The 26,471-nt window shown below is 48.1% G+C and overlaps 1 protein-coding gene across 2 annotated transcripts; it reads right to left on the minus strand.

Annotated features, from left to right (window-relative positions):
* Positions 1–19,918: 19,918 nt before the first annotated feature.
* IRF2BP2 (interferon regulatory factor 2 binding protein 2) lies at positions 19,919–25,889 on the minus strand. Of its 2 annotated transcripts, none has more exons than XM_069484557.1 (2): positions 24,143–25,889; positions 19,919–23,546 (listed from the first exon to the last, which is right to left on the minus strand). In XM_069484557.1, exons 1-2 carry the CDS (start codon positions 25,185–25,187, stop codon positions 22,831–22,833), a joined length of 1,761 nt encoding a protein of 586 aa, XP_069340658.1. In that variant the 5' UTR covers positions 25,188–25,889; the 3' UTR covers positions 19,919–22,830. The 2 variants fall into 2 exon arrangements, with proteins under 2 accessions (XP_069340658.1, XP_069340659.1); XM_069484558.1 differs by having other exon boundaries at positions 24,191–25,244.
* Positions 25,890–26,471: the final 582 nt, after the last annotated feature.

The raw sequence follows: 26,471 nt of genomic DNA on the forward strand, positions 1-26,471 counted from the left end.
GTACAGAAAGAGTTCAAGTATATTTATTTTAGATGGGAATAAAAACAGTGAGTTTCTTTTTCCCTACCGTGTATGAAGAAACAATTTATAAGGTACCAACATCTTGTATCTTAAAAGTGGTACTCTTCAAACTCCATACAGACCATCAGGAATCAGTCCAAAGAGCCAAATCCAAGACAAAATTCCTAAGAAAATGGAATATATATGGGACAAGGAGATAAAATCTCCTGAAAATTGTATTGACATAAAATTGCAGTACATCTAGTACCACCATAAAGAAAGATTACTTTGCTTTTGGAGGAATACAGCTATCAGTCAACCTACACTACGCTTGCAGCCCGGCCCCCACACTTCCCATTACGAAGGCAGGAAACTATATTACTTGCTCAAAATTGTTGTAGATTAAATTCGTAGTAATTCATCTTAAGCCCCATAACATTTTTTCTGGGGTGCACTGGAAAATGTTTGGTCATTCTGCACCAGAGATTGCAGATTCATGGCTCCACTGAAAGTTCTGGAAGGCTGACAAAAACAGCCAAATCTATCTATTAAAGACAGATGAGAAAGATCCCTTGTAAGAGAGTGGGCAAAACATGGCTCTTCGGGTCCGAGTGAATATGTTTGTCTGCTCACATGATGCCTATCTTGATGAGGAATTCAATCCTTGGCAGAAACATAACTTTTATTTACACTGACACATTTTGTAAGACTCAAAAATGAAAAAATATAACATGAACTAACACGTTGTAGCAGAAGTTTGTTCAGGGTCGTCTCGTATGGTTATCTGACGATAAATATTCACTTATCCATTTACAAACACTTATGGGCCAGCCACAATGTTATAATAGTTATATGCGTTTGAGTGCAAGCAACCTAGACTCTCCCTTCTACTAAAAACCATAGCTTCCTATTGTCCTTAAATTAGAGTAAAACTCCTTACTTTGGCTTACAAGGACATCCAAAATTTAAATTTGGGTTTGCTACTTTTCCATTCCATCTCTTAGCAATTCCTTTGTTTTCTCTTATCTGATCTAATACATTTTTTTTTCCTTTCTAGAATGTGCAGCATTGTGTCTGGCTCGTAGCAGCTGTTTCTCCTGCCTGCACATCTCTGCCAACCATCCGGTTGACCCACTGAGTCCTCCTCGGCCAGTCCCAACTCAAGCATGGCTTTTCTCAGCAAGGCCTCCCTTGACTGCCCCCAGCTGGGTTAGAGGCTGGGTTTTTGTGCCACATGTCCTAGTCTTCAGCCCACAGTAGTCCTTTGATTATTGGTCGTCTGCTCCCATTGGAATGGGCTTGGGCTGCTCCTCTTCTTTCCACGGGGCTGTGGTCCTGGCAGGCACCAGGACTGCCTCGCTTAAAGCCAACGCCAACCAGAGCCTGGGACTTTGGGAACAGCCCCAGAGGCATCAAAGATGGACAAGACTGTTTTTGTATTTGAGGATCTCGTCATCTCTTACAAGAATGAGAAACATACCATTTGAAAAGGTGAAAAGTATAAATGTGCCAAATATCACAAAGCCTAGCGACTGTCCGGAGGTGGGAGGGCCCCTGTCTTTACCCGCTCCCATGGGAAGCCGCGTGAAGAAGTTGGTATTTGAGCTGATTAAAGGACAGGCAGAATTTCTATGGGAAGTGTCACCGTGGATGCACAGAGGCCTGTGTGGCCAGATCAGTTAGCAGCAAAATCTCAGATGCGCGAAAACCTGAAACTTACACCAAGAACAGACAGCCTCATATTTTGCGGAGTTCATAGGCGGTTAGACATTGATTTTTTTTTTTTTTTTACAAAGAGGAATTGAGTCTAAATATTTTAAAGACCTTTTCAGCTACGGTAACTGGGAGCCCATGAATGATGCAAGAACGGGGTTTACCCTTCCTGCCTCCGTATTCTCAGGAAAGCTTAGGTGATACCTTGGTTATCCTTCGTGCTCCCCTAGGATAATTTTCAAATCTGCACTAAAAGTTTGTGACAGCGCAAGTAGCCATGTGGCCCGTGAGCTGGGTGGATGTGTGTGTGTAGGGGGGACCGACAAGTTGTCAGGGAGCACGGGGGCGGCGCGGAGTGACAGCTGTGTCCCCAAACATGGTGGCGCCTCGGCTCTGACGAGGACGCCGCTCTGTGGGGCTGTAGGAGGCATTACCCCACCGGTGGTATTTTAAGCCAGGATTCCCTTTCACCCACTGCAGGCAGAGCACAGAAATATCTCCTGCGGGCAGGGCATCCTTCCCAAAAGGGGGGAGGCCAGGGGAGGGAGGGTCAAACGTCACTGAGGTGCTTTACTCGGGGCATTAGGGAGGACGACAGCGCCAAGGCGCCTAGAGGGAACAGTGGACATCTCCGGTCCCCTCGCAGGGCAGGGCGGCTGACCCAGGGACGGTCAAGTTCTCCAACTCCTCCCCGAGGCGGCCCGGGGCCAGCCCAGCAGCTGGGGGCCCCAGCCCCTGGCAGGACCCTCCCCTGACAGAGTCCCTCCCTGTCGTCCCCCACACCCCTCCCGCCCCCTTCCTGCCACAGCCACCCGGGCACCTTGTCCACGCCTCAGCCAGCCTTATTTTCCCGCTACCCAAAAATAACAACATTTGATACGAGCGCTTGAAGGCTTTGGCTGGGGTCATGTTTCCAAATTCTTGACTCAAGTATTGTAAATGAGAACGACTTTTATTTTTTTTTTCCACTCAGGCTATTTTTTCCCTCTTTTTTTTTTTTTTTTTTTTTTTTTCTCTCTTGAAATGTTGGGAGAACCCCAACCAAGGAATCAGTGCTTATTGGGTCACAGGGTATAAATAGTAGTGTTGAGACCGTAACACAAGGCTCTTTGTACTATCATGCAACTGAACCTAAAAAAAAAAAAAGCTTCCAAACAGACCGGTTAACATACCAGCATGGGGCTCTGTGGGGGAGTCCAGCATTGCTGAGCACAAGCCACGTCCTATATTTGTCCACTCAAACATTCCACTACTGGTATCTATTTACGGCTTTGCCATGCACACAGGATACCCTATTCATCAATTAATGTGCTCCAAAAAATTCCTTCTGCATAGATTTTTGTGCTGCTGGTAGTTCACAGACATACATTAAGCAAATAAAATGTGAATCGGGAGCTCTGGGTTCACATCCTTAGCCCCTCGCTCTGCATCTGTTGTTCTTCTTGTCACTGTATACAGCAGGCTTTTCTCATCCATAAAAACAAACAGGGATACACGTACCTGTCCACTGAAAGTTGGCTCTCAATGACATGTGGTGCTGCTTTGGAAATTAAGAGACAGAATCTGTTGGGCTTCTTTGCTTTGAGGCACTCCTTAAATATGAGCTATTATCCTAATTAAGCTGAATTTTCATCATGGGGTCAGTTCCTTGATGAAGTTAAATGGGATGATCCAAAGTCTCTATTAATTTGCTACCAGTCATTGTATTTGGAGACCCTGGGGGATCCTGAGAATTGATTAATTATGACAGGCCTGATGGTGTATTTCTGGGTGATTATGGCCAGCCTTGGGTGGTATTGTTAGGGATGCCGATTTTTCTGTGACAGTGAAATTCATAGGCTCTAACGGAAGTACTGTCATCCCACTAGAAGGGACCAGGCTGAAGGGCATGTGACTTTAGCAGCTGACAAGTGCAATCATTCTCAGAATTTTGTGGCCCAGAATTTGTGCCGGCTACTGAGAACTGGGATTTTAGAAATACAGAGTTCAGGTTACAAGCCTACTGGGCAGGAACTCGAACTCCTGGTGCCGGCAACATGCCCCGGGGCACTCGGGGGTGGCCCAAGGTTCTGGCCATTCAATGTCCTGTGTTTAAATTCTGAGCCTGTAAGCAAAAAAAAATTGTTGGAAGGGTTCTCTTACCTTTTGGAAACAGCAAAATAAAAATCTCCTTTGGCAAAGAGGCTCTTTTTTTGTGGGCTCTCCTACAGGGTTTCTTGGGCAGGATTTAGCTGTGGGCTGCCATGACCCCACCCCTCCAGCTGCCTACATGTCCATCTTCCAGCGTGTGTGTGTCTGTGTGTGTGTGTGTGTGTGTGTGTGTGTGTGTGTGTAGGCAGCGTGGGACGGGGGTGGAGGGAGTACATTCTTGCACACATCGTGGGATTAACCAGGAAATTAGCAGGAAGACAAAGCAGCGGGGTTGAAGCTGTGCTGTGGTCCATGCTGTCCCGTGGAGGTACCGCATAGACGATTCTATCTGTTAATGAAGTTAGTATTTCAGCAGCTGCTATTTGAGTTGGGTGCCAGGGGAGAGAAGCAAATAAGGGTCTAGGCAGCACTGTTTAGCCCTAGGACTCACACAGAACATGGAGAGAGCCGCATTCTTAACAATACCAGGGATCATGTGCTGGGCATTTCCTGGGCAGCAGACACAAGCCTAAGCACTTCACATACATTATCTCATTCAATCCGCACAAAGTCCCCGTGAGACTGGCGCTGTCTTATGCCCAGTCTACAAAGGGAACGGAGACTTAGAAAGTAACTTGCCCAAGATGAAATAGCTAATCCCATTGCAGAGGCAGAATTCAACCCCGGAGTTTTTGATGCCCAAATCCTGGCAATGAACGACCTTGCTACACTTCATTCCTTTCCCTGCACCTCTCACCCCAAGCCTGGCACGATGCATCTAGGACTCGGGGACATCTCGGGAGGGTGAAGTCGGGCAGAAGTCCCGGGGTGAAATGTCAGCAGTGTTATAGGGACCTAAGACGTGGCCCTGGAGAAGGCGACTCCCATTTCTGGGCTCCTTTCCAAGCGGGTAAGCGCCCAGCAGTCCTGCTGGGGAGAAGGGGAACATCTGAGTGGCCGGATGGAGCCCCAGTCTCCGCCACGAGGGAATGTTCTCCACGCTGGGCCTCCCTTGCCTTCTGCTCGTACCCATCAGCGTGGTTTCCTCTAGAAGCAGAACGGCCGGGGGGCCTGCCTTTCTCCATGCTTGGTGCCAGGCCCTGGAGCTCGCGACCTGCGAGGGGAGATTTGAGCTTATTCTCTGGACTGCTCTCTATCTGTGGCATAAATGGATGAAAAGAAAATCTGTATTTCACCGCATTACTATGCACTCGTGAAATAGTATTTAGAAGTATCCTAACTGGTCTGAAGATAAAAAGGAGCCAGTTGTCCTTTGCACGATTTTGTCCTTCAATTTGAAAAGCATATGCTCTGCCTCTTAGCGCCTCAAGGCCAGGCCGGTTCCCATAGGGCCGCTTAACTCAATAGTCCTAGACTCTCCCATACGTTGAACTTTGGGATGCGAATTTCTAACCCTGTTTTCACTGTTCCTGCTGAGAGTTCCCAAAGGAAGAGCTCTGAAATCTTTACCCTCTTCCAGCCCGATTCGACACAGCAGCCCTACGGGGTCATTTCTGAGAAAATATCCCAAATGCCTGCGTCAGATGGTCTCCTTGGAATTACTGCTTCTGTTTTCAGTTCTGGAAGGCTGTTTATCCGCCCCTTTCCCTGCAGGCGAAGAGTTTCTTGAGAGCCTGGTCCCTGGCTTCTTTCTTTTTGCCCCGGCACCCAGCGCAGTGCCTGGTACGTGTGTGTGATCAAGTCACAAGTGTCGAATAATCGAGGCAGTGGAGGGACAAAAGGACAGATACAAAGACAGATCCACAGGCTGTGAGACTGGAGGACTCTTCTATACACACGCGTCTGGAGCACCGAGGAGACTCCCGTTTGGGCTCCTGACCGCAAACTCCACTCTGCTTTGTCCCTGTGTTCCTCTTGTACCCTCCAGTCTGGAAGGTCCCACCTCCTCCACCCAGAACTCCTCGGCCCTGGCTCTGGCTCAGCCCAGCCTGGCCGCTCGGCAGCCTGGCCCATTTCCCGTCTGATGTTCTTTGGCGTCACCCACTTCCATCTTTGCCTGACCCTGGGAGTAGGGGGCGGAGGAGGAAGGTCTCGTTTCTGCCCTGAGGCATGTCCCAGCATACATCAAGCCATTCTGATCTGGGCCTTTTATGGGCCTTTATGATCTCCCAAGATGGGCGCTGCTCCTGCGCTCGTACATGACCCACATTCGCAACCTGGAGTTATCTTCCAAGCCCCTTCCACATCTGTGCCCTTGAACAGGTAAGACTCTGGGCCTTCGCAATCTCTTCTTTGAATGGCTCATCTACCCCATCTCTGCGGCCATCCTGGTCCAGTTCCTCAGAACTGGATTGATCTGGCCTGTCAGCAGCCTTAACCCTAAAACACCCTTGCGCACCCTTTATGAACACCTCCACCAGGGTTGGCTTCCTGACTTGCCTGTGTCATCATGGGCCACCACCGGATTCCTGGTCCTTCCCTGCATGTGAATTTCTGGGCCCTCGGAAGTCCCGCCTTACCCTATTTATCCAAACTTTATTTCCCGCTACCCCAGAGTGATTACCCTGTAGTTATAGACTCTGTAGAGAGTCCTTCATGGCTCTCACAAGACATGACGCTAATTTCTGCTTAGCCTGATGTCATCTCCTGGTCCCTGTCTGGTGTCCTCCTCTCCGGCCTCACTCGAATCTATCTTCTCCACGAAAACTTCCCTTTCCCCTCCACTCCCCTCTTTGAACTACCATGCACCCCTCATCTGAGGCACGCCACTCGCTTCCTGCTTGTCTACCGTGTTCGCTGGGTTTATCACTGAGCGTGCACTCACTTGAAATTTCCAGATGGACCCTAAGTTCTTCGAGAACAGGGTCTGAATCTGAATCTTAGCTTGTGTTTCTCACGGTCCCTGCCAGAGGGCAGAACTTACAGACATGGTGTGATGTGCTTGTACTCGTGATTGACTGACCTTCGCCGAGGGAAATCGGGGCACGTGTTAGCTCAGAAATGAGACACGTATTTTACTTGGGAAAAATGAGGGCTTGCGATGGGGACTGTGTTTGCACTGGCAGCTACCGCCACTTTCGTTTCTGCTGTTTTCTTTCTCCTTCTCTTTCCCCTTTTCCTTCATGTTCGTCAAATCTCTCTGTGATCCAGTCCTTTTCCTGTAGGCGACCAGACTTCTGGATCTCAAAAAAAAAAAAACAATCGAAAATCCTCAGTACCTCACATATAGGAGGCACACAATAAATGTTTGTCAAATGAATTAATCCGTGAAACATCTGAGACTTAGAATCCTTAAAATCCCATAGTGTTTAAGCCAAATACTTCCTTCTTTGTTCTTAACTCCTAAACCCCAACCTTTCAATGTTTTAGTCCCCTAAGCACTACGTCTATCACTATGCATTGCTCTGTTTTCTCTTCTTTCTTCCGTTTCTATTCTGCCCTATCTAATCTTCTGCCATCCTCTTAAAAGTGATTATTTGGCTTTCAAAACATCCTCTCATGAAATAAAGTTCCATGATTGTTAATTGCAATTATTGGACATTATCATATTTGCTATAGCAAGAGGTAATCCAAGGAGATTAATCAGTGCAAAATGTGCAATTTATGAAATGACCTTTATATACCCTAAGAAAAAAATGTAACACACTAATAAGTGATGAGATTGCTGGTACTTTTGTTATTAGACTCTCCAAGGTGATCATACATGTTTCTAAAAATCACCTCGCCTTCTGGATCAGAGCTGCAGATTCAAGTATGTGTGGTCGCTGATGTTTCTCCTAAAGCACACTGTGTTGACTTTGAACACCAACCTGCATCTACAACAGGGCTTCGATGGAAGTTAAATAATAATGTCACATGCCAGGACACTGAATTGTTGAATCACACTGCCACATGCCACAATAGAACTGAGGAACCCATGTGAGTGCTTCTTGAGAAAGCCGAAACAAAAATCAGGAAGAGGAAATAGAAATATTCCATTGAATATTTAGACCCAGCCATAGATAGTATGTATTTTAAAGCTAATAATGTATGTTTTCTTTGTTATAGCAATTCCACATTTTATTCGGCATAGCAATCACCACAATTGATTCATAAAAGCAAAATTGCCTAATCAATGGACTAGAAATACAGTCCCTGTGAATATGAATTCTTTCCTCTTCTAATGATCCCAAGCTAATCATTTCAGCTCTTCTGGCTCGTTTTCCTGATTAAACTAGGAGAATAAAGACAACAGTAACATGTGACTCCCGCATTAGCAAACTAAGCATGAAGAATGAGTATAAACCAGTCTGTGAGCAAACGGGTTTGGGGGATTTGTATGATCCACTGCACGGCACGACTTAACTAATATTCCCTGTGCTGATAGGGCCACACACACAAAAAAATGTTATCTCAAATATTGAAAAGAAGAAGATGGGATTAGCGTTAGAAGAGCTGGATTTAAACGGAGGCTTCACCTAGTAACTGTATGACTTTGAGCAAGTTGATAGACTTTTCTTTGCCTCAGTTTTCTGTCCTGTAAATGGGTTTCTCACAGACTGTTACAAGGATGAAATGGCCTGACACAGGCAAAAAAGCTTTGTAAACCACAAAGCGTTTTGTTAGGATTCAACAGGGTGGTTTTTTCCCCTTATACAGTTTAGAATTATGTCCCTGTTTGTGTCACAGCACTCTTGTGTCATTCCAACCAGGTTTTGTCCCCAAATGCCTCTCTCCCTAGCCCAGAATGATACTCAGGGCCATGAAAATCTCTTTTTCATTTTCTTCTTTTATAGAGTCTTTTCTCAGGTCCGACAGGGTACGCGGGTACCTTCAGCCCAACCCTGCCACGTGTCTGCTCAGTGGATGGTCTTTGCCATCCAGCAACTATGACAATGCCGAGGGTACATGGCCACGCCTGGGCTGACCACAGCGACACGCTGCACGGTCCCGTCCGAAGAGAACACTGTGCACCAGGAATCCGGTGCACTTTCCAGCAAGGGTGCACCCCACCCCCGCCCCCGGCATTCCATGTGACATGCCTGTACCCGAGACTGTAATGGCAGCACCGTGAAGAAAGAAGAGGTACAGAGAGAGGCGTGGAGGAGGCATCTTATAGCTTGTTAAGATATGAGTCCTGACACCTCAGTTGTTGTTTTTCTCAAACGAAAACAAATTACAGATTAGAAACTCAGAGACAACCCCCTTCTCTGGGCTGCCCCGACATGTCTCCGAGCCACCTTCCTCCTTCCTTCTTTGTCCCTGCCAAGTCACTCATCAGAACGACGTGAATCACTCTCCCCAGCTTCGGGTGGCTCCCAGCGGCATCCCAGATGGTGCGGCTGTCAAGGTAGCTGCTGTGGGTTTGGTCCCGTTGAGGGGCTCACTCCCTCAGCGGCGGAGGGAGGGGCAAGCAGGTCAGAGGCAAGGGCATCTGAAGTGGGCACAACCAGCCAGCACCCTGCTCCTCCAGGCTGCACTAACTCTGCCCTGACATCCAGGCAGGGAGCACCCCTCCTTCCAAGCAGCTGTCACATCTTGGGATCAGGACCACTGCCCATGACCCCATGGGCTGGGTCCACTCAGCTCCAGTGGGTACCATGTGCACAGGCTGCAGTGTTGGGTGCGCACCTGGCTCTAGGCAACGCACCACCATTATTCCCCAGCACCCAGTCTGCCCCTCAGCCGCTGCGCAGCAGCCATTTATTTTGGTGGGATGGATTCTGCTCCTAACCCCAGGGGAGACCCCTAATTAGATTCCAGTCAGGGCAATCTCATCCCCTTGCCCTGGGATTGGTTAGGGCACGGGGCAGACCTAAGCCAGTCAGAGCGGAGTATTCCCTTGGCCCCAGTGGTGATGTCAGGACTGAGCCAATCAGAGAGGATCAGAGATCAGGGCTCTTGCGCCCTGTTCTGGAAGGGATGCTCTGCTCTCTTGCCTCTTGGATCTGGGTGAGGAAGTGTGTCAGCCATCTCGCAATCGGGGAAGAAGCCTGCCTGAGATAGTATCAACACGGGGGAGGCAGAGCCAAGAGAATCAGAGAGAGATGAAGCTTAAACCTTAAGTGAGGCAGATCTGAAGCCTGCCTGCCTCGATTTTCAGTTCCAAGAGCCATTAAGTTCCCTTTGTACTTGAAGCCTATTGGAGTAGGATTTTCTGTGACGTTGCATTTGAAAGCATCATAACTGATGGAAGCAACATGGTCTGGGGAAGCCAGGGGAGGAGGAAAGCTTGGGTAGAAAATCCCAAGTTAAACACTGAAAGTCAGCATTTTTATGTTACCGTGGAGTTTACAGTGCATTTTCCTGTTTGCAATTCTATAGCATTAGCATTCCCCCCATCTCCATGCTTGCGGTGTGATGACTCATGTATACATTTATTTAAGTTAGCATAATAGTGACCTCAGCCCTTGCTGCCAGGGAGACGGAACACAAACTGAAGCATCCTTAGGCTTCTCCTTATCAACCTGTCCCTGGCTGCTAGAACTTGGTGCCCTTTCTTTGTCCTTTTCCCCAGAACCGAAAGGGACCAGAGGTCCCCAGGGCGGGGCTGGTGGGAGCACAGGAAGAGCAGAGCCACACAGACCTGCAGCTGAAGCCGGAGGGCAGAGTCAACAGATTCTGAGAAGGGACAAAGGACGAGAAATCTGTCACCACTGGAAAGTGGGAAAAGGTTCCACCAAAGGGGAGTCTGGAGAGGGAACCCTGAAGCTGGGGTTTGGGGTGTAAACAGGCATTTAAAGAAGGACTCTGAGAAGGAATCCACCCACAGAGCACCTGCAGGAAAGACCTGAGTGCTGAGGCCTCAGGTGCTGTGCGAAGGGACGAGCAGGTGACATTGTCACCTTCCCAGACCTCTGCTGCTTCCTGCTTTGAGATAAATAATAAATCCCATGGAGATGTTACACATTGCTTCATTTCACCCTCACGATGAACTTAACAGGCGCTCTTATTACTCTCATGCTACAGATGAGGAGGCTGAGGTTTAGAGACGTCATGGAACTTATCCAAGGACACACAGGTAAGCTACGATGGAGCCAGGATTTGAAGGAAGTCCACACTGAATGCACTCACCAGAAGCTTCCAGTAAAAGGACTGCTGCTGACCCACTTCTAAGACCACCTGGAGATCTGCTAGGGGAGTTCTTTCCCCCCTCCCCTCTTTTCCCTCTGCCTCCTCCCAAGCCAGGAGCAGGGGAAGACCAGGGCGATCCCTCGGCCAGCGGGGTGGCAACAGCACCCGCGGTTCAGCAGTCGGATCTCAGCCTCCCCACTGCGGCGGGCTCAGTGTGAGCGAGGCCGCCACCACCCTCTGCCTCAGTGAGCACCGGCTTCCTCCTGTGTTGTCAGAATCTCCCCTAAACCCCACACCTGTAAAAGCATCGCAGGCTACACCACCCGCCTGATTCGGACTCTGGTGTGGGTAGTTAGCACACGGCCCCCTGACCGCTCATTTCTGATTTTTCTGAGCCGAGTCTGTCCATGCGGACCCTCTGTCCTGGCTGAGCAGTATCTGTAGGGCCCCCGTGCTTGTTCAGCACCCCAAGGTCCATCACACCCAGGTGAGCTCTGCCCCTTCCCCGCCTCCACTCCTGACCAGCCCTGCCTCATGGCTGTGGCCCTCCTGAGACACTGTCCCCGGGTGGACTGATTGGGGTTCCCCTGTGTCTTACAAATGCATTTTTGTGGCTCTTTTCTTACTGTCTATTATTTTTCACGATACAGCCTTTGTTGGGATTAGAGACTAAATTTACTCATTTGACAAATATTTATACTGCACATAATCATGACCCTGGGGATGCTCTGCCCTGCCTGACGGACTTTACACTCTAGGACATGCAAGGGTTGCGGGCGAGACAAAAACTTACAAATCAGTAAACACACACAGTGTCAGATAAGGGAAAGTGCTAGGACGAAAAATATTCTAAAACAGGGACAGAGACAACAGGGTGTGCAGTGGCTTGGGATGGGTGTTTTTATATAGGGTATAAAATAGGTTGTGGTAGCTGAATAATGGCCCCCCCAAAGATGTTTATGTCCTAATCTGAATCTGTGAATATGTGACGTAACATGGTAAAAAGGACTTGGTAGATGTGATTAAACTAAGGATTTTGAGATAAGGAGATTATTCTGGGCCCCAAGTAATGACAAGAGTTCTTATAAGGAGGCACAAGAGAGATGATGGAAACCAGAGGTTGGAACGACGTGAGGAAAGAACCAGAAGCCAAGGAATGCAGGTGGCCTCTAGAAGCTCAAACAGGCAAGGAAGAGGAGCCTCCCGGAAGCTTCCAGAGGGAGCAAGCTCTGCCAACACCTTAATTTTAGATTATGGCATCCAGAATTCTAAGATAATAATTTTCTGTTGTTTTAATCCACTGTTTGTGGTAATTTGTTACAGTGGCAATAGGAAGCCAACCCAGGGTGGTCAGGGAAAACCTCACTGATCAGGGGACGCTGGCATACAGACCTGAAGGATATGAGGGATAAGCTAGCATACATCTGGAGGAAGAGCATTCCAAGCAGACAAAAGCAAGTGCAAAGGCCCTGAGGCAGGAGCATGCTTAGCAAGGTCAAGGACTAGCAGGGGAGCCCATGTGGCTGAAATGGAATGAGCAAGAACAGCAGCCTGTCTGGGGGGAGGCAAGGCCTTGCAGACTTTGTATTTGACTCTGAAGGAGGCAGAAAAGTATCAGAGGGATGTGAGCAAAAGAGAAACAAGATCAGATCAATAGTTTAGAGATTTATTCTGGCTATAAACTGAGAATGAACACTGCAAAGGACAAGGACAGAAGATGGAAAAACAGTTAGGAAGCTCCTGCAATACTCTACATAAGAGATGACAGTGGCTTCAAGCAAGTAGTGAGATGTGGTCAGATTCTGAATGTATTTTGAAGGTTGAGCCAAGAGGATTTGCTGATAGACTGGATAAGGAGTGGGTAAGAAAAAAACCCAAGTCAAAGACCCCTCCAAGCTCTATGGTCCACGCAACTGGAAGATGGAATTTGCAAGACTGAAAGGAGATTGGGGAGCAGGAGGGGGAGATCAGGAGTTCGATTTTGGATATACAAGTTTGAGATGCCAATTAGATACTCAGGTGAACATACTGGGCACGTAGCTGGATATACAATGCTGGTACTCGGGGGCAGAGGTCCAGGCTAGAGATACAAATTTGGAAGTCAGCATATAAATGGTATTTTAAAACCATGATTCTGGATGAGATTGCTAGGAGTGAGAGTAGACCGAGAGAAGAAACCTCCTGAGGACTAAGTCTGGGGCAGTCCAACAAGGGAAGTCAGGAGGAAGCAGTGAAGGAGACTGAGAGGGAGCAGTGAGGATGGGGTAGCAGAATGAAGAAAGCGGTTTCCGGAAGCAAACGGAAGACGCTATTTTTTCATACCCGTCTAACACTAAGGTTAGGAAGAGGTAGAGCTGGAATTTAAGCTTGAGTAGTCTGACTCCAGAGCCCACGTTCTTTTCCATGAGATAGATGTGTTGGAGTCAATGAATGAGTGAATGCATGAATGGCTATGATTAGATGCTGGTCCCCTCATGCAATTTTTCCTCTCTGGTCTCTCAACTCTTGCACATACCATCTCTTTTCCTTCCTAAATGCATCTCATCCATGAAGAGTTTCAACCTAATTCCTCCCGTGTCCTCAACCCCTCTGTGAACACACACAGAGGAAAGACCCCTGGCTTAGTCTGCTTATGGGTTGAGACTCAGCTCAGCCAGTGTTTGTCGCCAAGACCTTGAATCCGTTCCTTCCAGGGGTACGGATTTGTGGCTGACACACCCGACTCTTCACGACCTCGGAAGACTTACTTACGGATCCGTTGGCTGGCTCCCGCATAGAGAACTGTGATTGACAAGAAAATGAAACGATTTTTTTTTTTTTTTTACAAAAATGCAACATTTTTACCAAGGTAAAAACCCAGTGAAGGGGTTCTTTTTTCCCATCATATGTCATTTTTTTCTGTTGATTCCTTATTTAAATAAATCTTTAAAAACACGAAATATGTTCAAAGATATCCTCAACCGCTGTGTACCAAAGCTGCTACTGGTCACACAAACACCATCCTTGCTTTTAAAGCCATAAATGGACTAGGGTGGACCATCGTGGTGGTTTATAGTTGGCTCACCCTTGAGTAATTGAATCCAAGCATAGATGCTTTAAGGAAAATGTTGATATCATTTATTTTGGGTCTGTAGTTTTATTTTATTTGCAGTAAAACTATGCATCATCTATGGTGATGATAACTCCATGAATCCCCTGGTACTCTGATTGACACCAGTGGGTGTCCCAGGTACGGGACTCTGGCCTGGGAGACAATGCATCTTCTGTGATGACAGCAGGGGGAGCCACTTTGCTCCAGTGTTTCGAAGTGATTTGCTAGTACCCTCTTTAATACAATAGCCGAAACTCTCTACTTGCAGCAGGACACACTCCCTGTGCCCAGCCACCGAATGACGTCCCGTATCACATGTGCAAAAAATCAGAAACCTGTCATGGAGGTTGCCCAATTTGATTCCTTGGCCCCCCTCTAAGGCGAGTACATGTTTTTTGTTTGTTTGCTTGTTTTTTAAAAATTACAAAACAGACATGAAAGTTAAATCAATTACCTGAGATGACCACAAAAGGCCCAAGAACATCTGGAGATTTCCCGACCTTTATTCCAGCAGTTTGTTTACCTGGGACAAAACTGGGTAATTCCGAGGCGTGTTTTCAGAAATACTCAAATTTGCAAATCTCAGCACAGTTCTCTGGGAAGGGTCTTTGCGAGGGAGCAGGGCCACCACCACTGGATCGCTGCCGTGTCAAGACAAACAGCCACAGGAAAAGAGCAAGAATAATTTCCTAGGAATCGCACTGCAACCTGAAAAACGTTCCAGATCCTTGGATAAAACATGTAAGGAGTAGACTGTTTTGCATGATTTCCATCTCAAGCTTCTAAAATGGTTTTTGTGCCTATTATCTGGAAAGAAAAATAAGTTGGTGAAGGCAGGCTTTGGGCAGGGTTGTGTCTGGGTACTCACAAGCCCGGAACAAGGCTTTATTTTTGTAGCGTCCCCATCAATGCACAGCATTCATTTTTAAACGATGACTGAAACTATTTTACAACACTCAATCCACAAGGAAGTTGCTACTTCTGATAGCCACCCCTCACTCCAAGGCTGGTGATGGAGAAATGTCATTTTAATGTCATTTTTTAAAGTGCCAGGGCCCATGCTGTTCATTTTTTGAGATCATATTGCAGAATATTAAAGTGTTTAAGAAAAATTAGAAGTTAATTAATTGGGTGGCACCCAAGTGCACAATAATACCATACCATGATCAGAGAAAAAAAAATTTTTTTCCCAATTTAAATAAAAGTTTCTCCATAAAAAGTCAACTCCCTTTTAGGCAGTCGGCTGTTTCAGTACTTTATTTGACTTGGCAGTTCCCATATGGGCATGTCCTGAGGTTTGCTTAATAAATACATTTTTATTAACATGTACTGTGCATTAGTGTGCTTCCTGCTAACACAGATGCCCCTTAAACATGCATGTTTACTCCACCAGCGTGGAACATTTGGCTTATTATAGCTACAGCCTGAAAAAAAAAAAAAGCCAGCATCATGATTTCCAAAAAGGGAGTGACATTTGGGGCAGCTCTTGTCATGCGCCATCTCCAACTTAGCAAATCCACCCAGCACAGTCTGGCCCGCGTCGGGGACCCTTGCAGGCGGCAGCCCCGGCTGCTGCTGACGCGCGTTTGATCTTTTCTGGGCCACCGAGGGCTCGCCACACCCCTGCGCTGGCGCGCACGTTCGTCGCCCGGCCTCGCCCAGCAGGAGCCAGACCTTTTACTTTATTTGGTTCAGCACCCGGTGGCCGCGCCGCAGAGCTCGGCGGCGGTGCACGCGGGCCCCGCGCTCGCACATTCCGCCCGGGGACGCGGGCGGGGCGCGGGGAGGCCGCGGTCCCTCTAATTATAGCGCGGCAGCTGGAGCCCGGGCTCGGCCTGGCGCTCGGGGACAGGCCGGGCCGTTTCCCGTTTCCGGGCCTGCACCCGCCCCGCCCCGCCCCGCCCGGGGTCGCGGCTCCACGTGCGCGCGGCGGGGCTCGGAGATCGCGCGGCCCCCGCCGGGGACAAAAGTTCTCCGATCAAGGGTTCGCGGCGCGGGTCGCGGGGAGCGCGCAGGAAACCGCGGCGCGGTGTCCGCGTGGACTCCGCGTGGACCTTACGCAGGCGGCTGCAGGGGCAGGGAGCCGCCTCCTCTCCTTCCCCCCCGGGTAGACGGGCCTTGGCAGAGCCGGAGGCTTTCTTCCTTTTAAAAAAAACGCCATTCTGAACAGCGATAAAAAGTCAAAAAAAAAAAAAAAAAAGCTACAGCTTCCCACTTCTGACCCAGCCTCGTCGCTTGAACTGGACTCTCGATTTGTATGACGATCATGGGGCCCGGCGGCCTCTGTGATGCATGGGTGTCTGTGCATAAGGAACTTACTGTGCCAAAGCCTTTCGGACTTCGGACTGTGGTTCCGTGTCAGAATCCGACTGTGGTTCCAGATACAAATCCCAGGAAGAGACTCTGTTCTCCATGTAAGAGTTTAGCCCTTAACTATACTTTTCAAACTCCTGGAACGAAACCAGCTCGTGGTTGACTCTTGTCAGTCTGTGCCCCTAACCAAGCAAACAAACGGACATCCCCTACCTGTGGCTTTGACTTGAAGCTCCACAAAAGCTGGGGCCTAGATTCTCAGCAGTTCAAAGCCTAGAATGACGTGCCCACTTAGTAGGTGTTGAAGAATCACCACCACCAGCCATATGGGGCTTATTAAGAGAACAGTATTCCAAAACTTCTCTAATGACTGTGACCCTCCTGTGAAATTCTGATTTCAGTTGTGTATGGGGTACAATAAATCTTTATCTTTTATCATCAGAAGAGCTAATTGAGTTGCTGTTTGGGGGCAGAAATAATAAAATGGGGGAATGGGCTTTTAGCCTGGGTTGAGTCTCACAGAATCTCTCAGGCTGGGGAAAACAAGGCAGGCACAAGCCAAGGCTGTGTGTAATTTAAAAATGCGGATTTATTCTGACCTAGACAGTCCCTACTCCTACCTATCACTTCTCTGCACAACTCTTCCTAGTATAGCAAATATTTCAAAATCAAAGGACAAAAGAAGGCAAAGCTCAGTAGTTTGAGGTTCACTTTTAATAAAAACTCTTTCCATGCATTAAAATAAATTGAGGCCCTTAGCTCTGGGGAAATCTTGTTCCTGGTTTTTTGGTTTGTTTGTTTTTCTCCTGGAGACATAAATAGCCACATACACAGTTCAAAATACTCTATTTGAACTGTTATAGGAAAGATGTTTTCTAAATGGCAGAGAAATTTGCAGTGACCTAAATGTTTGTCTGCCAAAGCTGGTACCTGAGTGTCTACACAACAAAACCTGACTCATTGGTTGTGCCCGATGCCTGGGCCCTCATGGGCATCTGAATGTCAACGGGTGGTGATGTACTTAGAAATACTAATTGCTAAGTAAAAGTAGTAAGTGATGTGATCTACAGATTATGTAACATAGTTCATTTTCCCCAAAATGTAAACTATATTTAGAAATATTCAAATGTGACATTATTACGCTATACAGGATGTCTTATCTCAGCATCAAGGGCTTCTGCCGAGCTGTTGGAGGAGGCTCTTTAGATTATGCAATCTAACTTCTAAAGCCCATTCAAAGGATGAGATCAGCCAGGGCGTTGAAGCTCTCAATTTAAACTAGGAATCCTGTAGTCTAGTCTCCAGACTCGTCTGACCCAGGAGGAAATCATCCAGCGGCTTTTCATGGCTGATTTTGTGATAAGTTTTACTTGCACTCAAGATTTGTTACTCTATGATTTTGAGTTAGTGGGCTGTAAAGGGTCATTCTACGTTTTTCAAAGACATGTTTAAGATTATATTATAGAAGAAACTGCTTATACCATTCTAATAGGTTGTTTAATAAGGAAATTTACTCAGTTCTTCAGATTCAATATAAGAGAACAGCTTTTAATATACAGTGTCTAAATGTTTCTAAATAATGATTTAACTATGATAGTTTTTTTTGCCCTAAAATACCTTTTCTGTGGGGTGAATGGATTGTTTTATGTTGTTCAGCGTCATGCAGAAGCACAAAATATTCTGTGATAAACACCAGTGCGAATATAGATTTCATATTCTATAATCTTAAAAAACAGTAAGTTATACTCAAATTAACAAATCAAAGGAAAGCTGGTTTAAATCAAGCATTTTAGGCTAAGCTATATTGACATGGGGAGGGAGCCAGTGACACGCTGACGGGTTAAAACAAAGTTCACTGTTAAATTAGATATAATTTAATTTGCTAATGATAAATAGGGGTAGTGTGGATAGCCCTAAGTATGGATTTACCTGAGGATTAATAGAGGAATTCACAGGTAATCTATAAACCCACTCCTTTTCCATCTTCCAACCTCTTAACAAGTAATTTACAAATTAACTTACTTGTCTGTTTTTGTGTCTCTTGCGTTACAGTGAGGGGTTCAGAAATACTGAGGAAAATGCAAGGGATCTAGGTAGTTTATAATCTGGAAAGTCACACCTGTAATTTTTATTTGATTGTAATACTATCACTGTCAGAGGCCTGACCGGTGGCACTGAAGGAGTTAAAACACCCCTTCCCCCAAATCACCACCATTTCTAGAGCCCCAGATGCTAAATTGGGTCAGTATGTATTCCATTCATTGCTGCATCTAACCTTGGACTGTGACTGAAGCACCTCTTCTCACACTGTTCCCTAGGAACAAAAGGCAAGCAAACGAGGGTGACTCAGGACTTTCTAGTGGCCGACACACAACTGAACATTTTTCTGAATGACTCCACGTATACACTTAGGAATCAGGAAGAGAAATATTTTACTCTTCACTAGCCAAATATAATCATCTATAAATCATGTGCAAAACAACTTTGAGTGAAGAGGGCCTTGAAAGTCTAGGAATTAAAAGGAGTTCCATATTTTCCTTTTAACTCCCCCCCCCCACTACCCTTTGGGGAATAAACAAAGACATCTGCCACATCAAGAGTCTGGTTTATTTTTTTAACTGAAAACTGAATGCAATCATTAAAGTTTATCTTTGGGAGGAGGGTTGCGAAATTTTTAAAATGACTTCTGCAAGCTGCACTATTTTAAATTTCACTAAAAATAAAACACCACTTTCAAGTTAAAAAATAAAAACTGATTAATAGTTTAACCTATTTCTTTTAACCTAATTATTAAATGAAAAATCATGCTATGTTATAATCTATAACTTACTAAGAATATGGTTTCTTGAAAACTACCTTAAATTGACTACTACTGATGAAAAAAAACTATTAAAAGATATGTAATCATGGGCCCCCTACTTACTCGACCACCCCTAATGTGAATATGTTCAAGTACACATTCACTGTTGCTATTTAATTTGAAACATGTAAGTCTATGTGTATTTTTCCCTAAAACTCTTTACGAGTTTCACAACTTCCTTTCACAGAGAAGTCTGCCAAGCCATTGATCAATAAAGAATAAAAGCTGCAACATCTAGGAAACTACTATGTGATAACAGACAGTAGTTTTCAAATGTATGTGAGTGCTTTCTGCCTTTTATTTCTATTTATAAATGTAGGTTCCAGGATATCAATAAAGCTCACACATGACTTTAGCTCTCACTTCATTCCAAAGCTTTCCAAAGTGTAGGGCTTTTTTTTTTTCTTCCTTTTGTCTTCAACGCATTTCCTCTGGCCATGGCTGTTTCACCAAAGCTCTAGGTCTTGACAGTCTTTTCAATGTCGTCACTATCTTCTCCTTCCAATCTACTATTGGAATAGCTGGCTCTACTGCTAGTTGAAAAATAAACAAGTGCTTTCTAGCTGTACTTTGTTCAGCTTTTATCTGTTTCCCCAGTCCAGTTGCCCTTTCCCCAGCCCCTACGTCTTCTTTTTTCTACCATCAGTTGCCTTTTTCTTCCATGTGTTTTATCTCCTGCATTTCCAGGCAAACCCCAACCCCAAACCCACACATCCTTTAGTCACGCTGCCATTGGTGATTAAAACAATAGCCACTCTAAGCTTACTTTTAAAAATTAAAAAAGGCCTCAGAAAATGTTCAGTGCTCCCAATTTTATTTTTATTTAATGCTAAAAGTTAAAGAAAAAAAAAAGGTACTGTAAATCTGACAAATGACAGAATGCAGGTGATATTTCCATAGCGTGATTTTAAAATATAATAATGTTGATATCTGAGATTACACTCACTTCAGTTGACATGAGTTTCATCATATATAGAAAAAGTTATCACCTTCAACTTAAAAAAAAAGTAAAGGTTAAAAGGTGGCACACTTTTAAAATACTTGGTGGCCAAGGAAAGGTATATAGTAAAAGTTGTAAACCATGTGTACGTTCTCATAACTTTATATGTGAGGCCACATGAAAGACAGTACATCTGTTAAATTCTATAAATTGGTAAAGCAAAAAAGGGAAAGCTTCGACACCCCATCCCCTAATATTTTGAGTATTAAAAGCACAGCTGAAATATTAGGATTTGAAATCTGATACTGCCCATGTACAGTAAGTAGCTTTCTGACATTTTTATCCAGCTGTGGAGAATCTCTGCACTGTCATCAAGGTACAACAAAAAGATCAAACCCATGTCCCAACGTTAACTTTTTAACTTAAAAGAATGCCAGAAAAATAACGCAGATCAACACTTTCCAGCTACAAGCCTTCCACGAAGGCCACCCGAGGGCCAGTCAGACTCGGGCAGATCTTATTTTTTAATAGTAGTAACCGCAATACACAGCCCTTTAAAGCTGTTCATACTCTCCCCCTTAAACACCAGCACAGAGAAACCATAGGTTGCCTTTTCCACAGCTGGATAGACTTATCCAAAACAGCAGGATGGTTCTTTATTAATCTTTTTGGAAAGCTTATCTGTATTAAGATTGCAAAACATACAGACAGCTATCACAAACTGGGTCAAATGACTGATCAGGGTTGTAACATCTATGAGGTCAAATTCCAGTTATAATAAAGTGCCTAGATACACATTTATACAACAGACCATAATAGTTGAATTCTTTACAAATGTCTCTACGGGCATGTAAAATCGACTTTGTGTTTCTGCATGTGTGCATTCACATAAGAGAGACCAGTCTGATCTGAGTCATATATACTCCAATTTAAAAAAAAAAAAAAAGTGTAACAACAAACTGGTTAATCATGCAAGTCTGTTTGTAATATAACAATGGCCGGTAACATGAATTCCCACAGCATTAATAATGGTAGGTGCACTCATTAAAAACACTACAAAAAAATACTGTATTTGGTGCAGTATCTGATTTTCAAGTGTGATAGTAACTTGACCATGAAAAAATATTTTGAGCAATTTAAAAAAGACAAACACATAACTAAAAAAGAATCCAAAGTTGGTAACAATCTGTACTTTCAAATTAAACTAGAAGCTAGGCTGTGAACCATACACATAAATTGTAGTAGACCTTGAAGCCATCGTTCAGCCTAATTAAAAGGCCAAGTTACAAACACCTGAACATAAGGATTTAAAATAGTGTTCCTGTCAATGTTAAATCATAACAGCACAACAGAAAAACCAGTATCACTGTGAGACAACTATTTCTAATAACTGATGATTTATTGGCTTAAAAAAATCATTTTACTGATGCAAAATAGCGATCAAAAGAAATTAGTTTACAAAAGGCTTCTAAAAATAGTTTTGAGAGGTGGGGTCTACTATAAAACCCTTAATTTCTTTAATTTTCACTAGTTTATCATTTTTTTCCAGAAGAACAGTATTATTCACTTGGTATTTCAAACACATGTAAGAAGGAAATTACAGGTTTCCTCCACCCACATTTGGGCTGTCACTGATATGCCCACGGGCAGTCCTGGCAGCGCCATGCGGCTGTTACTGTCATTGTACCATACTGTATTTAGCACTCACTAGAAACGGGGTGTAGGTGATAGTATCAACAGCAATAGCACTACAGGTAAATGATAAAAAACAAAACAAAACACAAAACAGAAACAAAACCAATCCCACAATCTCCAAGTTCACCCGGACTGTAACTTCTCTTGCAACTCTTTCAAAGGAAAGGACAACAGCAACAACAAACAGAGCTCTAGGGTGTTGAAAAAGACGAAGTGGCGCTGCAGAGCCAGGCTCTGCTCAGAGATGGCAGTGCCATCTTGTACACACCACCATCCATTATAACCGCCTTCCATCGCTGGAATCGTGTCTTATGTAACCAACTAGCATGCAGCATTGTAATCTTACAACTGATCACGTGGACAGTGAACAGCGGTCAACTTTGTCTTTAAAAAAAAAAAAAAAGTACCCCCCAACAAGACTACACAATCCTGAAAATCTCCCAGCAGCACCTCTCAGACAGTCATTGATATCCCAAGAACTTAACTTTAAGAACAAAATAGAGATTCAAAACCTATTCTCCTATTCCTCTGAGAGGACGTTTCACGGTAAACCTGGTGACATATCCCAGTGGCATGCCCACTTGACAACAGTGCCCCTTCACTCATTTCCTTTCCTTCTCCACCAGTTGGCCTCCGGCCTGAGAAAGGGGCCAGCAATAGGGAATAACAGACAGTAAGGCAATCTTACAATGTCAGAAAATGTATTTGGCTTTTTTTTTCTTTTTAAAATAAGTGCATACAAATACAGCTAGAAGCATTTCTGATTTGCCAAGTGCTCTAAAAAAGCAGTGCAAGTCACAGCCTACATAGAACAGTAACTGTCACCAGGATAATAAAGCACAAAGATATGCTAATAACGTTAACAAAAGAAAAAAAAATGCCTTTATAAGTACATACCTTTTGTCGTCAAAAAAATATAGAAACACAATGTATTCAAAAAAAATCAAAATTATACAGCCATGTTTATGAAGTCTACATTTCCCTTGTCTTGGATATATATATATATGGAGATATATATACAATTCAAGCAGTTTTAATTAAAGGTAATCATTGGGTTTTTCTGAAACCGGAAAGTCACGAGTCTCTCTCTTTTTTCACTTTCACATCTCCAGCAAGGATGGTTGCAATTTCCCCCTGCATAAAGGCCCAGGGGACATTGGAGCCCACAAGAGGGCATTTTTCCCCACTGGGACAATAGACCTCTCCACTAGCTCCCTGCTGTTTGATGCTTTGTCTGGAGCAAGGGAAGCAGAACTTGTGCGAAGGGACGGATGGGCACTGCACAAAGTGGGTGTCCTCCAGCCGCTCGTGGCAGAGGGTGCAGCACAGGGGGGCACTGGCCGCCAGAGAGGAGTCCGGGAGGCTGGCAGGGTGCACCGACTCCAGTCCTCCCGTGCTGCCTGCCCCCTGGCCTCCCACCTCTCTGGGGCCCAGCCTTCTTTGGTTCATAGAGGACGGAGAGGGCGGACTGTTGCTATTCCTCCTGGTAGTGGAGTGAACCTGGTTGGCATCTTTCGAGGCATGACTGCCCCCTGCATTGTCTGCTACTAAGATCAGGGCTGCCATGGGGGACTGGCCATTCTGGGCCGCTTCAGGCGGTGTGGTCCGGTTGGAATGAGGTGAGGCAGTGGGTGGTGGTGGAGACACAAAAGACGACGTAGGAGTCATGGGGATCTTGAGCCCTTCTGTGGATGTGGACAGCCATGGCTGGGCCTCTCCATTGATCTTAGGGGGCCCGACTTCACCTTCTGGTTCTGGGGAAGGCTTCCTTTTCCTTGCTGTTCTTGCAACTGGAAAAAACAAAGAAATAAAAGGAAAAAAGGGAGATAAATGAAGGTGCACTACAAAAGAACCTTCTCTTACTAATGCAACACAAAACTCTTCACAGAATTCCTACTCTCTAAAAGCACATACATAAAATACTGATACGAGTTTTAAGTGCACATGCAGCTTAAAATCCTTAGACTTCTGGGGCTGAGGCAACACAATGATTTAAAAGAAAACCAAGCCACAGAAAATGGCTCGCACAGAAGTGCCTGTTTCCACACCTGCATGCATGTACCCCGGTTTGAACTGCGCATGTGACTGTTAATGTCCCTCAATAGGTTAAAAGGTGACTGGTGCCCTCACGCTCCCATCCAAGAATGTGCTGGGAAAGGAAAACCCCGTGTCAGTGCCTATCAGCCCAGTCTGACTCATCTCTGTTATGCTGCTTCAGCACATGAACACGTTACCACTGAGCACTGGTTCCGCCTCAGGCAGATCAGGAAGTTGGGTGTTTGTTGTTTCTGGGCTTTGGTAAAATGGTGAATGGAAAGAACCACCCCTCCTCTGCTCTCCGTCCCCCTTTCGCCCCTAGACCCCCTCACTCCACAGCCGCCCCTACCTGCTTTAGACCCGTTGGCCCCGTTGGCCTCGAAACCCAACAACCTGCCTGCAGTCAGGGCCGGCTCCTTCTTAAACTTGCTCTCGAAGGGCCCCGAGTGGCCGTGCTGGTGCAGCGCCAGCAACGTGTCGCGCACGGTCTTGGGCCTGTTGACCCAGTCCTGCTCTCCAGGCCCGCGGCCTTTGCTCGCCCCTTCGGCACCCAGCTCCGCGGCCCCCGCCGCAGTGGCCAGGCTGTCTGCCGGGCCTCGGTGCGCGGGCGGCGGCGGCTGCTTCTCCTTGGCGGCCGCCTCGCGCTGCTCGTGCTCCGCCGCCGCGCTGCTCGACACGGACGCCGGCCGCTTGTGGGCGCCCAGGTCGGCGGGCTGCGCGGAGCCCAGGCCGGCGGCCGCGGCTCCAGACACCGCGGCCAGCGAGGCGGCGGCGCGGCCGCTGAGGCTGAGCGCGGCGGGCAGCGGCGTGGCCGAGCCGTTCATGAGCGGCACCAGGGTGGGCGGCACGGCGTGGCCGCGCCGCGGGTTCGGGCTCTGGCGGTTGAGCTCGGGCGGCTCCTCCAGCTTGGAGAAGCCGTTGGGCACCAAGATGCCGTTCACCGGCGGCGGCTGCGGCGTCGGAGGCTGGGCCAGGCCCGCGGCCGGGCGGCTACCGCCGAAGTCAGAGCCGAGGCGCGGGGGCCGCTCGGCCGCGGCCGCCAGTGGGTAGCGCTCCAGGGCCTGCGGCGCGCGAGGGGCCGCCTCGGGGCCCCCGTGGCCGAGCTGCTGCTGCTGCAGGAGGATGTCCTTGGCCGACAGCGGCGGCGGCTTGGCGGCGGCCGGGGCCGCGGCGCCAGGCGGGGAGCGGCCCTCCGGGAAGCAGCCGTGCGCCCGCTTGAGCTGCCGCGCCGTCTCGATGACGAACTCAACGCGGTCGGCGCCCTCGTAGTTGACGCAGCCGCGGCACACGGGCTCGGTGAAGTCCCAGATCATGGCCCAGGGCATGCGGGGCAGGTCACACAGGTAGCACGACTGCCGCCGGGACGCGGCCGCCACCGCCACCGCCGCAGCCATGTCCGAGGAGCCCGCGGCGCCGGAGGAGGAGGAGGAGGGGGCGCCGCCGCCCCCCGCCGGCACCACGCGCGCCCTCCTCCCCCCCCAACCCCGCGTCTCCCCCACCAGCGGCGGCGGCGGCCGCAAAGGCGGTGGCGGCGGCGGCAAAGCCCGCGAAGGCTCGGCGCCCGCGCAGCGCCCCCGGTGCACGAGGGGCGGCGGGCGCGGGGCGAGGGGCTGCAGCCGCGGCAGCAGGTCCCCCCGGCCGGCGCGGGCGCGGGCGGGAGGCGCGGCGCGGCGGGGCTGCGGGCGCGGCGGCAGGGGCTCGGCCGGGGCCGCGGCGGGCCTCCAGACCGGGGCGAAGACGGGCCGCGCGGGCGCGGGGTAGCGCAGCAGGTCGCGGCGGCGGCCGGCACGGAGTGCGGGGCGGGGGGCGGGGAGGCGGGGGGCGGGGGGCGGCCGCCGGGGCAGGCTCAGCCCGAGCGGCGGGGCATGCCGCGCCGGGGAGGCGGCGGCCGGGCGGCGTGGAGCTCGGACACGACGCGGGCCCCAGGTCGCTCCGCCGCTCTCTTACAGCTCCTGGCGTCGCCGCTCTCCAGCGCCCGCGTCAGAGCCCAGCCCGCCTCACCTCCGCCGCCACCGTAGCTGCTGCTGCTGCCGCCGCGGCCGCTCCACTTCTACAGACTTGATTCTTCGACAGCCTCGCACGGCGCCTGCGCGGGCCCCCTCCCCTCCCGCGCGCGCCCGCCCTCCCGCGCGCGCGCGCGCGCGCGCGCGCGCACCCTCCCCCTCGCCCTGAGCGCAAAAGGAGCCGCCGGGAGAACCGGCTTCTCGTCGCCCGTCCGCGGTCAGCGCCGCCGGCCTCGGTGTGACTGCGGTGCAAAGTGGTCGTGCACCTTTCCTCCGCTTTCCTTCACTTCGCTCCCCAACCCAGTTCTATCCACTCCCTGTCAGGATTTTTTTCCTCCCATGTCCTTAAGGGCCACATCTTGCTAAAAGTAGTTTCTTTTTTTCAAAAACACAAGGCCACTTTGTAGTTTGGTTTCCGTCAGTCTCTTGACGATGGGGATTATAGAGCCAGGGCGGTTCCCAGCTGTGGTGTTATTAGGAGTGACACATGAAAGCCCGCTGTTGGGCACGGGAGCACGAACTCCCTCAGTGGTGCTTTGCGCTTGCATGTCTTGTGAAGGACACATGCCCCGCCTGTCCCTTTAAGGGTCGCTGACTGGAAGAGCGAACGTTCCCAAGCCCAGGGCCGTGTCCACACGCCGCCAGCTGGCCCGTGCATTTTCCACAGCGCGCTCG

The sequence above is a fragment of the Eulemur rufifrons genome, chromosome 11, assembly GCF_041146395.1.
Source record: "Eulemur rufifrons isolate Redbay chromosome 11, OSU_ERuf_1, whole genome shotgun sequence".
NCBI lineage: Eukaryota > Metazoa > Chordata > Mammalia > Primates > Lemuridae > Eulemur > Eulemur rufifrons.

Excerpts from the sequence above, each read along its gene's own strand:
- IRF2BP2 (XM_069484557.1), bottom strand. The coding sequence starts at position 25,187 with ATGGCTGCGGCGGTGGCGGTGGCGGCCGCGTCCCGGCGGCAGTCGTGC. Across the intron at positions 23,547-24,142 it reads GGCCAACGGGTCTAAAGCAG|TTGCAAGAACAGCAAGGAAA; the intron begins GTAGGGGCGGCT and ends TGTTTTTTCCAG.